General features: G+C 35.3%; 1 protein-coding gene across 3 annotated transcripts in view; it reads left to right on the top strand.

Moving 5' to 3' along the window:
- Positions 1-17,053, top strand: part of astn1 (astrotactin 1) — a 247,725-nt gene extending 230,672 nt beyond the window's left edge. For all 3 annotated transcript variants that reach the window (XM_082172607.1, XM_082172608.1, XM_082172609.1), the window contains 4 exons: positions 4,178-4,310; positions 10,705-10,805; positions 10,902-11,085; positions 16,223-17,053. In XM_082172607.1, coding sequence (XP_082028733.1) covers positions 4,178-4,310; positions 10,705-10,805; positions 10,902-11,085; positions 16,223-16,460 — 656 coding nt within the window. In that variant the 3' untranslated portion in view covers positions 16,461-17,053. The remainder of the gene's footprint in view (positions 1-4,177; positions 4,311-10,704; positions 10,806-10,901; positions 11,086-16,222) is intronic.
- Positions 17,054-17,234: the final 181 nt, after the last annotated feature.

Consider the following 17,234-nt stretch of genomic DNA (forward strand, 5'->3'; position numbering starts at 1 on the left):
CATTGTGGAAAAGCTTTAGGCTCAAAACACTAGCAGCTCACATGAATCCACTCCACAGCTGTTGCCTCTGTATGTTTTTAATGGAATCCTCAGTATTTCATTGGATAAATAAATATTTTTGTACACGATGGCTCAATATTTACCATAGACACGTGCATTTCAGTCAAGGTTTATGTTCTCTTTTTTTGCAGTGGATTTATCTTGTTTCAGTAATGCACAAATCTGATACTTGCGTCAAGGTATTGATGTTTCTCAGGCTGAATGTAGGAGTCGTTTGAGGAATGTTGTCTTTGGCTCAGATGTTGAGAGTGGTCTTGCCTTGAACTACTGAAGATGTTACTCTCTGTTAGACATCATCTTTTGGTCTATGGTCCCATTGGTTGGCTGGTTATTATATATAAGATGCCAGATCTTTTAAGAAAATATATTGTTGTTGTTTTTCTTTCACTACCAACATCTGTTTAAAACAATAAGTGCTTTTAAGTTGAGCGTTTTTCCGTAAATTTGACCTTCCCATTTATTTTCTTTGATTCTGGATAAATCAGAGGGATAATAAATGACTTGTTGTTCAGTCCCTGTATGAGGTCATACCAGGACAGGTTATTCCCAAATAGATGGTCACCCTCCACATGTACTGTAAGTATTATTCTCTGTAGAGAAGCAGGCAGCATAAGACCAAATTAAAGTGCCTTCACATGTTTGAACTGACCTGCAAACGGTTTCCTTTCTGCCAAATAGTTGAGGAAGTCACATGCCATTTTCAAGTTTTGATTTACAACTATAGACAGACCTGTTTCCATTCAATTCATATTTATTTGTATAGCGCTTTTCACAATACAAATCATTTCAAAGCAGCTTTACAGAAAATGTCCACATTACAATTTAGAGTGATCTGTTATCAGAGGTAACTGTCTAAGTTTTGCATTTCAGAAATGTACATATACAAAATCACAGTTAGCGAAAAATTGATTAATTTAAACAATGTAATAATTGAATGCAGAAACAATGAGCTCATTGAAGTAATGAATACTTGTTTGTTAACAAATGATTATGACATTTAGAAAAATGTAGCATTGGTGCATGTTGATTCAGAGTTTGCGTCATCTGAAGTCTTCGCAGGAGTTGGCGCCGTCTCTTCATAGGTGTTGGGCATCTGAAGTCTTCATAATAGCTGGATCCAAACTGGAGCTGACATACTCTCTAGTTACCTCAGGATGGGCATCCCAAGATAAAACAGAGAAGCAAATAGAAAATAATTAGCGTAGCTGCTGTTCATAACATTAAGCAAGAATCCGATTGTTAAGTCTGACGTCACACGTGACGTTTAGCCTTTTCCGGGTCCAAGCGCTCCTCTCGTCCAGAAATAACAATGGTGGAACCTGTACATTTATTTACGATCACGTCCTTCTTAGTGAGGCACCCTTGGCGGTCAAAAAGGGTTTAAATTCCTTTAACACCAACAGAGTGGTTAGTGTAGCTCATCACTCAGGTGGCATAATTAAGGGTAGAGTCCAGGCATCAATGAAAAAGAAGATTTACGAGGTTGAAGTGAGTTTGCTCGGGACACGGGACACAGCACTGCGGCATTGTAAAAACACTCAATAATAACCAAAACACTAGCGAAAGCGGTAGGTAGGTAGAGAGGACCTGGACTTTGGACCCGGAAAGAGTATTATCGGAGAGTGGTTACGTCACGACTTAACAACCGAATAACCATGTGCATTTGATCTGATATAACTGTATAAGGTTAGGAGATGCATTATATGAATGCTAGGCTAAAGATATGCATCTTTAATCTAGATTTAAACTGGGAGAGAGAGTCTGAGCCCCTAACATTATCAAGAAGGCTATTCCAGAGTTTAGGAGTCAAATGTGAAAACGCTCTCTCTCCTTTAGTGGACTAGGTACTACAAGAAGCCCAGGGTTTTGTGACGTTAAAGAGCGTTATGGATTGTAAGGCGATAGATTGTCTAAATGTTTTTGTTTTCATCAGTTTTTGATTTGCTTTGGCCTTATGTGTATTGTTTCTTCAGCATTGTGGGAGATTCTTCTCCAAAATGTCATGCAACTTCTCTTGGATAGGCTGCGATCCTTATACCTGGCTGGGCCTTGATGTTTTAAGAAAGTAATGAGAATCAGAGAGGGTTTTTGGTCAAAACCCATGAACGTTTAACAGAGGGCAGCCAGACATCGTAGTGTGGTCATGTCAACCCAGGTCTTTCCCGTTGAAAAATGAGACTGAGGTAAGAGGATGGAACATGATGAAAGAGCATAAATGTAGCCGTATTTGCCAGACACCTGTATTTGTAACTATTGTCAGACAAAGCTTCAGTTTGATAAAGAAGTGAAGACATCTTGATAGGTCTTTTTATTTATTTATTTTTTATTTATTTAACTTATTATTATTTTCATATCACCATTTGTCAAAGAGATTTAAAGTGTCAGGGAACACATTTGTTGAAGTGCCTTATGGAAACACTGTGTACACTTGATACTGATGCCTATGTTTTTTTATGTGGATGTTTTATTAGAAGCCTTTTTCCTGCTGACCTGTTGCTGTAGGGAACTTGACTAAGTTTGCATGCCAACGCATGATGATGACACTTAAAATGGAGGGAATGAGCATGAGCAAATAATATGTTTTAAGCTTAAGAAACAAGAAAAGGGTAATGCTCTATAATTATTCTGATAATATAGTGCGGCCATAATGTAAATCTTTGAATGCATCAGATTTACCTTCTTTTCCAAAGAAATGTTCTTTATAATCTTTCATAGAAAAGTCAAATCATAAATTTTAAGTCCTAAATTTCCCCCGTCTGTGTTGTTTTCTGAGAACTACACCAACAGGTTTGCCAGGGTGCTGGTCAGTCTTTGCCAAGGTCATATTGAGTCGGTGAACATTTAAAATCATATGTTTAAAATCATAAGCATAATTCAAATGTTTAAAACCATTTTATTTTTGGATAAATTATATATATTATATTATATATGTACACACATATATATATATATGAACATTTAATAATTTAGTATTTTCTGTAACATGGTTAAAAAAACGGTGAACAGCTAGGCTCTTCCTACATCACTTTTTTCCATTCTGTATTCCTGTTGAAATATTCTACATAAATAATCTTAAAACATCATGTCTTCCTCTATTCATAAATGGCACACAATTAAATATCTCATAAAAACACACTTGCAAAATGTTCCACACACATCAACATTTTATTGCCTTTTTACATTTCTCCTTTTTTCGACATAAAACAGAGATGTTAGAGCTTGTTGTCGGTGGAACTGTATATGACTGGATAAATATGACCCGAAGTGCTGCAGTCTCTCACAATGTCACTTTTCATTAACGTCAGAGCATGTGTTCATTGACCGTCTTCTCCACAAGCACTGTAAATACTTACTGGTGACAGCAAGCACATAATCACACACACCACGTTTATCCTGGCATCATGTTCTCAGAAGCCTGGTATTTTCAAAGAGGAGGCCTCCAGGAAGACAGGCAGGGTGACCACCGCTTTTAAAAGGTTCCCCATCCACGGACGGGAGGTTTCTCTTTGCTATTAAAGGCGCACAAGGCCCCCGTGCTTATGTCCTGTGACGCATGCAGGCCAGCTGGGCAAACAGTCTTCCTGTCCACTTTGTAATAAGAAAGGCAAAGCACAGGTGACTTCTGTATGGGCTCTTTATTTGGGTTTTTAGATGGCTGACACTCGCAGCTCGATCTGAGTCACGTGTCTCGTGTGAAATCAAACCACTAACATCTCCTCCACTCGAAATGTCCAAACCACAGGGTCTCCGTCTCTGGGAGGTTCTAGCGTGTTCCAGCGAGCAGGGGAATTGGGGAAACACTTGTTTTCATAGCACTGGTTCAGAGTCAGGCAGGGCTTTTCAGGGTGAGGGAAATCCTAATGCAAAACAGCATCCAGTGTTCATGGTGCGGAGGCTTTTCTGAGAAGATGTTTTGGCTGATGTTTATTTTCCTTGCACATGCATGCTTGTCTCCTTATAACATATTAATCATATTTCATTAGAAACACTTGGAACAAAACAAACAAACATAATGTTTTAAATGGTTTGGTGATCATGGGAGATCAAAATGGGTTTTTAGGTCCTGTAAACGTGTGTGTGTGTGTTTGCGCTAAACAAAGTTTTCTCCTCTTCCCAGAGACTATGTTGAGTTTTGTGGATGACATCATGTCCGGGGCCAAATCTCCATGTGTGATGCTCGGGGACATCCCTGATCCTCTCTCATCTATCTCGCTGATCATACGCTGCCTGGAGCCAGACACCACATACATGTGAGTTTCTGCTGCTATGTAATTTTACTTTATTTGAGTCTTTGTATTAAAATATCAGCATTTCCACTTTGAAATTAATTAGAGATGAACACTAGAATGTTCTCAACACAAAAGTGTTGATTTATTTGATTTTATCTTAATTTATCAAGATAATATTTCATAAGCATCCCTTAATTACAGATGTAATTACATGCAGGTGTTTTTTTTTTTAATATATAATGTAAAAATATGTATGTACACAATAAGTGCATTGTATCAAATTATTAATTCAAATATTATTACATAGTAGTTAAAGACACATAATATAAAGTGGGAGTATCATAATAATATAAATCAAAGGGGTCATCTCCAGGCCTTATGTTCACAATGTTTCTTAACCTAAGTGTAATGCCAGGTTTCTTCAGCATGGAACACCTGTTTCCTTTGCTTTTGCAAGAGGCATCGTCATTGAGCGCTTAGTGAGAAACAAAAGTTTTTGCATGTCTTCAGTCAGATGAGGGGTTTTAAGATCTGCGTGAGTCTAAGCAATTATATCCAGCTAAGGCTGTGAAAATCCGATAATGATTTGTGTAAAATATGTCTGGAGCACTTCCTATCTATGTCAATTGTCCAATATCAGTAGTTGATTTAGCATGTGCTTTTCACTAAATAGTTTGGCAGTCACTGTAGCAGGTATAGTAAGGAGTCTTTTTGGAAAGTATAATTGGCCCAATCATCGCTTTTGTATAAAAGCTGGTGACATCAGCCTGACGTCTTCTCTTGGAAGTGGTAATTGCGTGGTGGGCCCCTGTCTGTTTAGACTCCCATGGATAGTTTTGTGATGTATTACATCCTTTTCTCAGGAACGTTCAATTTTGTGCCACAGGGAAGAACATGGTTTGCTCGCCCAGTGGGCCTATTCAATTTGGGCGAGTTTTACATGCTTCAGATACAGCATGGGGAAACATTTCATACTTTGGAATGGTTTTAAAGTGCGTCAAGGGGTGCATTTCGCGGTAATAGCAGAAACAGCAATAGAAAGATTGATGTGTTAAACAGTGCTGCAAAAACATGAAAAGGTTTTCGTAAACACTTGACATTAGCCATATATTGTGAATGTAGATAAAAAAACAGGAACTGCAATATATGAATAATGATAAATCACAATATAAATCTGTGGTTCTCATCAGAGGGTCGTAATATGGTTAAAAATAATATGGTTAATAATAATAACAATAATAAATGTATTAATTAAATTATATATAAAGTCAAGATATACATTTTTAAGGACATTAAACAAAATTTTCAGAATTCTGAAAATAAGTTTTTAATAAATGGAGAAAGAAATGATCTATTATATATATATATATATATATATATATATATATATATATATATATATATATATAGTACGTGTACATGAACACTGTTACTGTATGGAAAATAACATAGTAAAAGGATTTGCGTTTTGCAGAGCAGCATTTGTTGTCTATAACTATATACAAATATTTTACAATTATTTTGAGGTTAGCATTTAATATTGCTATATATTCCTACTCTAAAATAACCTCTGAAGTCTGCAAACATCTGTCTTTGCAGTTTAACACATTGCAGCATTACTTGCAATGGTCTGTGTTGGTGCAATTTTCATGTGGGTAATCCAACATGTAGGTGCTTGAATTTAAACGCCCTGCTACCTTTCCTCCTGATTTCCTGTGTTACATGTCCTGCACATATGTTGACAGTTAGCACACACACACACACACACACACACACACACAGTGGACATGCAGGGCATGCTGGAGATATTACACCAGCCCAGAGGGAGGATTGAGTCCTTCTTAGTATACTTCTTTCCAAATGTTTTCGATATTTGACCATTGTTCAAAGAAGCACAGATTGTCTTGATATTATCTATGGACATGTTCAGTGTTATTGTCTGGTTCACCTCAGAGTTTTAAGTTTCAAGAAAAACACAGTACAAAAGTCTGAGACTGCTAGTGAAAATGCTTCATTTTAATTTTTAAATTTGAATCATTTCTTTAATTAAAAATTATATCAGCAAAATTAACAGCTAATTTCAAGATGTTCAACGTGATCTTAGCAGGTTTATTATCGTTAACTAAAAACTAAAACTAAAATCATTTCTATTCATTGAAATAAAGCTAAACTAAAATGTAAATATTAGTTGAAAAAAGAGAGAATTTTACCTAACGAGTCAACGTTTTTATATCTGAAGTCTCCCTGTACATTCTTACAACGCAAACTTCCTAAACACTTAAATGTTCATTTGTTAAAAAGTCGGAAATTTCCCCTGCTTATTAAAAGTTACGTTCACCTTCATTAAAATAGCGAATATCAGATCAGCTGACGGACGAGACACCTTAGCATTTGTATTGCAAATGTCACAGTGATTCTTCTGAAATCTGAATACAGATTTATGCTTTGTTAGGCATGTGTATACAGCTTAATCCATCATGTACAGTTATTCGCTGTGCACAGTATAATACTGTTTTTTATTCGTACAGTAACTGTAAATGACTCAACAGTGTTTTTAGTAACAACAGCTTGTATTTAGAAGCAGTAAAGATGACTTAAATGTTGGTTAAATTAATAATTAGCTCAGCAATATACAAATAACACTTAATTCATATACAAACATGCTAAAAAGCCATATAATTTGAGCTGACCTTTGGCTTACTAATGGTTTCCAAGATCTCCAGTCTGAAGTGAATGTTGGCCAATAAAAGACATCAGGAAATAATATACACACTTCTCAACTTATTCAGAGAAATGGCGCTGACTGCATGTGGTTTTAAAGACATGAAGCTTTATTTCCAAGCATTTTTACTATTGCTGCAAGATGATGCATGGTAACCCTTTTGATTGTAATATAGTGCAATTTAGTAATAGGGGATTGTATGTATTGTTAATGTATATTCAAATCAATTTCTGATAATAATCCCAGATATCGTAATGTTGTCAGTCCGAGGATGCTGAAAGGCTGAGAAGATCAAATATAAGTTCTTTTAGTTAAATAAAGTAAACCAAAGTAGACTCTAAAGCAACGAGACAGCGTGTAGCACGCAATACACAAACAAATACCGGACAACTGAAAGGAGCACAAAGAGGAACTTAAATACACAGATGTGATGATTAGATGAGTGTCCATGACAACTGATGACTGGCGGAAAATTAGGAACAAAGGAAACACAGGTAACTGATGAATGCAAACATTAAGTCCATGAAAACGAAACTAAACACACAGATTGTGACAGATATATGTTCATTGTTCATGCTTAATATTTCCCGCATCTTAAAAACTATTCACGTGCGACTGATACGCTGCAAATCGGGTGGTTTAATGTCAATGTTTTGGCTGTTAGTCAATGATGCCTTCTGTTGGTAGGGAATCGTAAGACCGCTCTTCAAACACTTCCAGTGGCTTCACCGCTTGCTGGCAATTTAGAACGCAATGAGCAATCCAGTCATTGATATACATCAGTGGTCTTAGACTTTATTTTCACTACTATCACCAAAACAGGTGTGTGAAATTTAAATATAGTTATTAATATTAATAATCAAGGTTTTAATAGAGAGGGTTTTTTTCTACTTCTGCTTCATATTGTATTCTACTTGATGTGAAAAGACTATAGAGAGTCGATGTTCATAAGTTAGATCCCTTTTATTAATGAAACACACACATAACAGTGGATCACATTTCCCTAGCTTTCATGCACTCTCTTCCTGGCACTTTGAGGATCTCACTACTGTGAGACTGCAGGTGGTAGTTGTTTATGATATCTTCCACTAGATGGGGATGTAGTTCAACGTAATCTTTACAACCTGCCTCCCATAGCCTGCAGCACATATCACCAGTGATGGAGTCATTGCAGCGATCTTCTCGGAGTGAGTGGGTACACCACCACAGCTGGTTGCTATTGTTCAAGTTGAGTTGTCTGTACTTAAGGGATTCTCAAATCAAAGCCATGAGCCGGACGTAAACTCATGCTTATGTAATGGGAGTGGTGCAGTCATGCATTTTGATTTTAATGGAGGTATATGCTGTTATATGATTACATAATTCACACACTGAAACAATTTGTTGACTCTGAACTTCAAAGGACTCCTAAAAAGGTAATGGTTCATAATATCCAAGATCTGTTTGGAAGTGTTATTTCCAACCAAATCTAATGAATCCCAAACACACTTATTTATACATTTAACCTTAACCCTGAGGTTTTTTTTGATAAATGTTATTGTTTGAGACATGCATCTTTTATTATTATTATTACTATTATTAGTAGTAGTAGTAGTAGTTAGATAGATATATTTTATTGGGAAGCATCGCCTTTTGTTTAAAGAACATGCTCTGAACATGTTGAGCTGTGGTGCTTATGTTGGAAAATGTGGTTAAAATCTGGCCTGCAACATATATCCCAATCATATTGTAAAAGGCAAAAAAAAACAAAAAAAATGGTAACACTTTATTTTTTGGTCCACTTTCACGTCAACTAGACTTTCTGCTTTAAAGCACAATATGTACGATTTTTGTATTAAAATATCCAAAAACTACTAGAACAATTTGGTTACACTTTATTTTAAGGTGTCATTGTTACAGTGTAATTATATATTTAAGTACTGAGTAATATTAAGCAACTATATGTACTTACTATAGGGTTAGGGTAGGATTAGGATTTGGTTGAGGGTTAGTTGCATGTAATTATGCATAATTTACTGTCACGGTTTGCTATGGTAAGTACATGTAACATATGTAACAAAGTGGGTAATACTTTATTTTACAGTGTCCTTGTTACATATGTTACATGTACTTACCATAGTAATAACAGTTAATTACACTGTAAAAAAAAATCTGTAAAATTTACGGTAAAATACCGGCAGCTGTGGTTGCCAGAACTTTACCGTCAAAAATACGGTATCAACATTTTAGATTTTACAGACTTTACTTAAATTTACAGTAATAAACCGTATTTAATTATATGATATAATGTTAATTTATTGACCTATTGATGTATTTATATCTGTTTTGTACCACAGTAACACACTGACAACCATCAATCACAGTGGAGATGAAAGTCACATGATGAATTAAAGATCATCACAAGCAGCTCTTTCACAAGAAAGTTAATATTAATATATAGAAGCTGCTCAGTGTCATTCATACAAACACTAAACACCATCATGGTAACACACCTGAAATTTTTGAAATGCAATAAGCATTAATTTAACAACATTAAATGTAACATAAAACCCTAATGTACATAACTGATTAGAAAAAAAACTAAGAATACTATGAAGAAACATAGTTATTTCAACAAAAATACATCAAATGTGAAGTGTCACGCAGGGAATTGTGGGAATGTCAATTTACGCTTTTTCACTGTAAATTATACAATGACTTGTTCTTTTTCACTTCCAGTATTTTACAGTAAAATTACATTAAATGTACCGTTAGATCTATCACAGTTGTTTACTGTATAAAGTAAGGAAACTTTCTCTTAACCATTTAACAGTTTTTCACTGTCTTTGACCGTTAAAATCACGATAATTTTTTACAGTGTATGCATAATTACATGCAAGTAACCCCTTAACCAAATCCTAATCCTACCCTAACCCTATAGTAAGTACATGTAGTTGCTTAATATTACTCAGTACTTAAATATATAATTACACTGTAACAATGACACCTTAAAATAAAATGTAACCATAAAGTGTTACCAACAATTTTATATATTTTGTTGACTTGTGTACTTACATTATCGCAAATGTTTCCAACAATGTTTAAATCCAGAGAAATCAGCTATTTTAACCAGTGTAACGGCTGGTGTCAGTGACGTCGTTAACATAACTATCAACACACTCAAACTTATTTTTAGTATGATTGTTTTGACCAAGTAAAACAGCGCTGCATTACCCCACAATTTTAATAAGTCAAAATAAAGTGACATGTAATAATTCAGCACTTGTGGCTTTTTCATTAGAATGAAATAAAATAATGTTAAATTAAGTGATCAAATGTAACTAACAAAGTTTAGGCAAGAAGGAGGCGGATGCAACTATAATCGTAACTTTAATTGTCCAAAAAAACCTAAAAAACCTCAAACAAAAGGAGCAGCAGAGGCTGACTGCAGCATACAAGCATTATAAAAACAGTAGTGTAAAATGTCCCAGGCTCTCGACCAGCTTTTCTTCATACTACAGTAACGTTTATAAAACTTTTCAACTTATTCAATTAATTCTAACCCTAAGCTAACGGTCTACTAATACTCTGAGAGTTAGTTGACATGTAGTTGCAAAGTTACTTATAGTTAGTAGAATGTCTAAAGTTGACTATCAAAATAAAGTGGAACTTGAGAATTGAGTATGTGACAAATGTCTAATTGTGCAATGTCAGGTTTCGGCTGTGGGCGGTGGACAACACGGGTCGGCGTTCCAGTCCGAGTGAGGTGACGATGAAAACTCCCTGTCCTGCCGTGGATGACGTCAAGGCTCAAGGTAGAGAACTGCTTACATGTTGTAGAATGAACTTCTTAGGTTAGGGCAATATTCAGAAGATCAGAAGTGATTTGATTTGGTTGAATATCCCCTCAGAAATAGCAGACAAGATTTACAACCTTTTCAATGGCTACACCAGCGGGAAGGAACAGCAGACAGCCTACAACACGCTTATGGACCTGGGCTCACCTACCCTCCACCGAGTACTTTACCACTACAACCAGCGCTATGAGAGCTTTGGAGAGTTCACTTGGCGCTGTGAAGATGAACTGGGGCCCAGGTTTGTAAAACGATTCTCAAGCTCTGTTACAAAAGCTAGTTAAATGCTTATAGGCGGCTTACTTTTTAGACAGCATTGCAACCATTATCGAACTTTATAAGGAACCAGTTTGGGATGCTCTATAGTAGAGTGTCCCAAATTGATTCCAAATTGCACTCCACACTGGATACAATTGCAGTTGATTTCAATTGTGTTTGATGTTTGCATGTTGCTAAGCCAGCAGCGCAATGCTGTTAAAAACAAACACAAACATTACATAAAATGATCAATAGGTTTTATTCATTTTTCATTTATGTGCGTGAATTTGAATGATTAAATATTTGAATTAATTCTATGAACTATTTTATAAGCTATTTATAGAATTAAATATACAGTATTTATAATCAACATTTTGTTAGCTTTTTAAGCAATCTTGGATTCATATTTTCATTGAGCTCAGCGCAGTGCATTATGGGATGTTACGGCCGGTGTCATTGCGTCGCCTGTCAGTGACGTCGTTAACATAACTATCAACACACTCAAACTTATTTTTAGTATGATTGTTTTGACCAAGTAAAACAGCGCTTGTTTGCATGTTGTTAAGCTAACAGCGCAATTCTGTTAAAAAAAAACATTACATAAAATTATAAATTAGTATTATTTATTTTTCATTTATGTGCGTGAATTTGAATTATTAAATCTTTGATTTAATTCTATGAACTATTTTATAAGCTATTTATAGAATTAAATATATTTATAATCCACATTTTGTTCGCTTTTTAAGCAATCTTGGATTAATATTTTCATTGAGCTCAACGCAGTGCATTATGGTATGTTACCTTGGAATGGATGTGGGTATGTTAGGGGGACACATTAATTTTTATTGATTGCAATTAAACCTAATATCTTGTTTCACAAGCTTTTATGTGCTTTTTAAATTACATAGTAAACGCAGATTATTCTATTATGGATTCTAACGTCAGACGTGATTAGAGAATTTGTTCTAATTAGGTTTAAATTGCAATCAAACTGATTACAGTACATTTAAAGGGATCACTAAGGCATCACGCTGACCACAGAACAGGGTGGCAATCTTTATACACCCTCCAAAACAAACCAAAGACAAATAAGGTCTGGATTTTAGAATTGCACTGAAACGCTTTCTAAACGTAGCCATGTGTTCGATATAAAACTTGAACGCTTCCTCGCTGATGCACAGTAGAGGCAGGTGAATTTAATTAAGGCCATTTGGACGACCGTACCTGAGGCCTCGGTTCAAATTAAAAGGTTGTATTTAATCGTCTCCATGTTGCAAGGTTTTCCTTTCTTGCTCCCGAGTTACTGCTCTAAAACACACTTATATCAAACTCTATCCCACCCAGTGTGACTGATGAGAGTTAACTGCTGTGAGGACTTAAACAGTGCTGCTTTCAAACCAAGATCATGGATTCATGCTAGTTTAATCAAATTCAGGCCTTGGATATTTTCTCAGTCATACATGATTTAGCATGTTCCAGTTTGCTCTTCCCTTTACTATACCTCTCTTTCTCCTTTGACAGACTTTCACAAGTAGCTGAATATCCTGATGCAATGATTGTTTTGTTTTTCTCAAAGAAACATTTCTATTGCAAAAAATGTTCAATCAATGCCATCATGGAATCAATAAATAACAATACCATCACTTTTAATTGTACATACATTTAATGTGCTATTTGTATTCTCTTTTCACTATGCTTATTTTTATTTATTTATTTCAACAGTTCATAATGTGTTCAATTTCATTATATATTGTACTACATTTTATTTCAAGTTGTATATTTCAGTTTGTTTTTCATTTTAATGTGCACTTATTTCATTATTATTTTGTTTATTTATTACACCATTCCATGATGTATTTAATAATTTCATTATATTTCTATTTACATTTATTTGAAGTGAGTTAGCTAAGTTACTAAATTTCATTTATACATTGCATTATGTATAAAGTTACTATTTATCATTAACCTTTCCATAAGGAGGACCCTGTGACTGCTAAAGGGCAAATGATCGGTTGACCCCCATGTTGAGTCAAGTGATGTCATAATACACTGGCCATCGTTGAGGTTTGAGAACTTTGAGTTTAAATGATAGTAGATCAATTAGTATTAATTTACCCCCTAAAGCTGTCTCCTGCGACGAATGCATCAAGATAACTCAAAAACAACATTCATTCATATGAATTCATCCATATATTCGCACATTGACTGGAGCGTGTGATCATGCTCCTGTGATCGACCCAGTTTCATGAAATGTTGCGTAAGTTTTTAGGCCGTTCAAGTGGAGGTCTGGGGAGATGGGCCATTATCTCCACAGCATCTGCCTTCCAAACAACTCGTATGCGTCATTTCCAATCTCATTACGCCCGTACGGCATTTTTTAAGGCATAGGATAGTATAAACAAAGAGAATTTGTTTCTAAGTCTTTGATACAAAAGGAATGCAGTTCACTGGGGTTTCCTTATTTAAATGCAATTTTCTTCAACTAGTCATAATACAAGATAATTGTCACTAAACTGGTCCCACTCAGGTCCTGACTTGGAACAAAATGGATTAAAAAGACAAATATGTTTCCTATGTTTTCTTTCTTTTTGAGATATCATAAAGGTTGTCTTGTGACTCACTCTTAATTGGTGGGCCTATTGGTTGGACTGACTCACGCTATAATTGGTGGAATTCAGTGTGTTCGGTCAAAGTTCTTTCTTTGTTTTCATAGGAGATTAATGCTATACAGTTACTATAAGGAGCGTTGTCACTCTCTCATGAGGCTATTTCAAATGGATGTTATGAAATGTGGTTGGTGTGTTACTGTGGGTGTCGGTGGAATGCAGCTGATTGTTTCCTCTCAGACTAGTGCAAGAGATTTCGGAAAAGCGAGAGTGAGAGAGGCACTGGCAGAGGCCAAGAGGTTGAAAACGTACCTTGGAAATTAGAGGCCACTTTCCACTTCCATACATGCTGGAATTTATGGTGACAACCGTTGCTATTTGGAGACCAAAACGGACTTTCTTGAAAAATTAAAGGATAACAAACCACAGGGTTTTGTTTTAAGCAAATAAACATCCAAATTCCTACAACCACTGAAATGTGGCAAGATATTAAAAACACAAATACATTCAAAAGAATGATATAAATGACAGCATCTCTACTGCAGATGGGAATATTTTTCATTTAATATGCTAGTGATTTCTGACATCATTAAAATTCCATTATTATACGTTGTGAATTAAGCGGAAGCCAAAGAAAATAATGATTTTATACTTAAGTTCAATAATTTCAAAAACAACCAATCGAAACACTGTGCGATCAGTTTAATCGATTTAAGCCACATTTTAATCGTAAACTTAAAAATGCACTTAGCTACCCCAAAAGCCTGGTTGGTCCACACAGATTTGGTTTTTGGTATTTATACAGTAGAGTGTTGAGCTTCTGGTTTGGCAGGGGTTTGAAGTGAAGCTATGACTTAGGAATGAGGCGCTCTTTCCGTACTCTTGGTATCACATTTCAGCTTTTTGTCTTTTGCGAAGGACATTGGCGCTTCATCGCATTCACACATACTCAGTAAACGTCCTCTAAAGTCACTGTCGCTAATAGAATTCACAGGTACTTAACCTTAACTGCCGTTCACCTAATCGGTCCTGCTACCTCAAAAGATTCTTGATGGGAAAAATTTTCATTTTAAAGGCTTTGCCATTAGAGTACACCACAGGCTTGATTTATGATCAATCTCTTCAGTCCAGATTTTGAAGAGCGTAATTTAAGGGGTGCAGACAGAAGACCTGTGTTTTAGCTGAATATGGCCATCTCCTGCAGTTTCTATTTATTATATTGGAGTCTCCCATCAATCTTTCAGTCTCATGCTCCGGAGCAGCTTGTGAGGTGGGCATTCTCAGAATGGATAAACGGAATGGAATGCTCAATGTTTAAACCACTGAAGGAAGAAAAATTTCAAGCCAGTGTCAAGAGCATTGCGTAACAGCAATATTATAAAAACTATGCGGTATGAATATCACAATAGCTGTTAGCAGAAAATACTAACTTGCACATCACTTGCGGAACAAGAAATGTGCTGTGTGCGTCCATACTGAGACCTTGTTGTAATTAGATGGTACAAAAATAAAACAAATATTACTATAAAGGAATCAAATTAGATTTGAGCCTAAATGAAAAGGATGTGAGTGAGTTTTTATTTTACTGAGGATGTGTTGACTAATCGTCCAAAAGATAATGAATAAAGAAAAAATACTTCATAAAACGTTTGTTGAAAATTGTGAAATATTATTACACTTATCTAAACTATTTTGTATTTTTTTTAAAATGCAATATATTCCTTTGATGGCAAAGCTGCATTTTTAGAAGCCATCACAACAGTCTTCATCGTCACATGATCCTTCAGAAATAATTGTAATATGTTGATTTGTTGCTCAAAAAAACTTTTCTTATTATCAATGTTGAAAACAGTTGTGCTGCTTAACTTTAAAAAAAAAAATCAGTATTCTTTGATGAATAAAAAGTTCAAAGAACAGCATTTATTTCACATACAATTATTTTGTGACATTATATGTCTTTATAGTCACTTTTGTTCAATTTAAATGAATCGTTGCTCAATTTAAGTGTTGTTGTTTTTTCATAATAATAATCATAACAACAGTAATAATAAATATAGCTGCAAGCAGCGACTAAGGGGCCATGCACAAAAAAAACCCACAATGATTTATCCAAGCATGGCTGGGAGCATCAGACCATCTAATTAAAGACATTTTAGATTATTTTAGTCAAAAATGGCTTAAACATCTTCAAAAATATAATCACATGGGTGCTTTCGAATCATCTTGAGGCAAAGAATCGGTTTAAAAAAGAAATTTGTTTATTGGCATAAACATAATTGCATATTTGGACAGTTGGTGGCGCTAGAGGGATTGAGTTAGAGACTCCAAAAAGAAGAGTAATGAGAAAACTGACGGATATAATAGGTACAACACCTTTGGTGTTTGGCCCCTAATAATAATAATAATATAGTATAGTTGATTGAATTGTGTTGCATATGCATATAATCCAGAAAATATGTATCTAAATTAACATATATTACTAATTCAATATCATCTTTGTGTTTGCTACTGCAGGAAAGCTGGATTGATCCTGTCTCAGCTGGATGAACTCAGCGGTTGGTGCCGGGGTCTCCTCCAGGAACCAAAAATTGGCTTGCGCAGAGCATCCCTTAAATATCTGTCTTGTCGTTATACAGATACCAAAGCATTCGGGCTCAGCTGGGTGAATCTCAGCCAAGACTTACGTAAGGCATGTGAAGATCAGATGCTCTCCGTTATGTACAATGATTATGGAGAACCCAAGGAACTTTAAACGATTTGGACAACTAGAGGACTAGTCAGGGGTTGTACCTAAACATGGCCTCCCCTTTAGGGCTTCTCTCTAGAGAATCTGCTCCATCAGTTTTAACATTAATTGGCCATTTAATGATGAATGGGAAAGTATTTGGTGGGAACGTGAGCAATCCATCCTGATTTTTCAAGAAGCATTCAAGTGATGTGTCTTTGGCCTTGAACATACAAATGTACAGTGTACAGGCAAAGGAAAGTTGCATTAAAGTGTCATTTAGAACTAGTGGTGTATTTTATCAAATAGTGCATACACCAGCTTGTATAGGTAAGACTTTTTCACAAGAACTAAAACTGTATCTTCTTCATGTGATGAAAATGTCTGTCTTTGTAGTGCATATAGATATGGAAAGAGCTATAGCAAATGTAAATGTTAATTAGATATTAAATCTATTACTAATGTGCTGAATGTAGTATTCAAACTAAGGTATGCGAAGTCAAGCAACTGTACAGACGTTTTTTAAAGTATAAGCAGTATTATGAAAATAATCATTTTAAAAGTTGTGTACAATAACATGTCTTGTTTATGTTTTATTTCCTATTCCAAATAAAATTGGCCAAATTAAATCAATGATTATTTAATTTTTCAACTGAAATTTTAACAAAAGTAATGAGAGTTACAGAGTTCTTTCAAGTCGAAATGGAAGTATAGTGGCAGATCTTTTCTTCTATATTGTGACTATATTACATCAGAGTAAAATGAATTATCGGTGGAAAAAGGGCCGGGACTTGGTTCTAT

The sequence above is a fragment of the Leuciscus leuciscus genome, assembly GCF_965113295.1.
Source record: "Leuciscus leuciscus genome assembly, chromosome: 6".
NCBI lineage: Eukaryota > Metazoa > Chordata > Actinopteri > Cypriniformes > Leuciscidae > Leuciscus > Leuciscus leuciscus.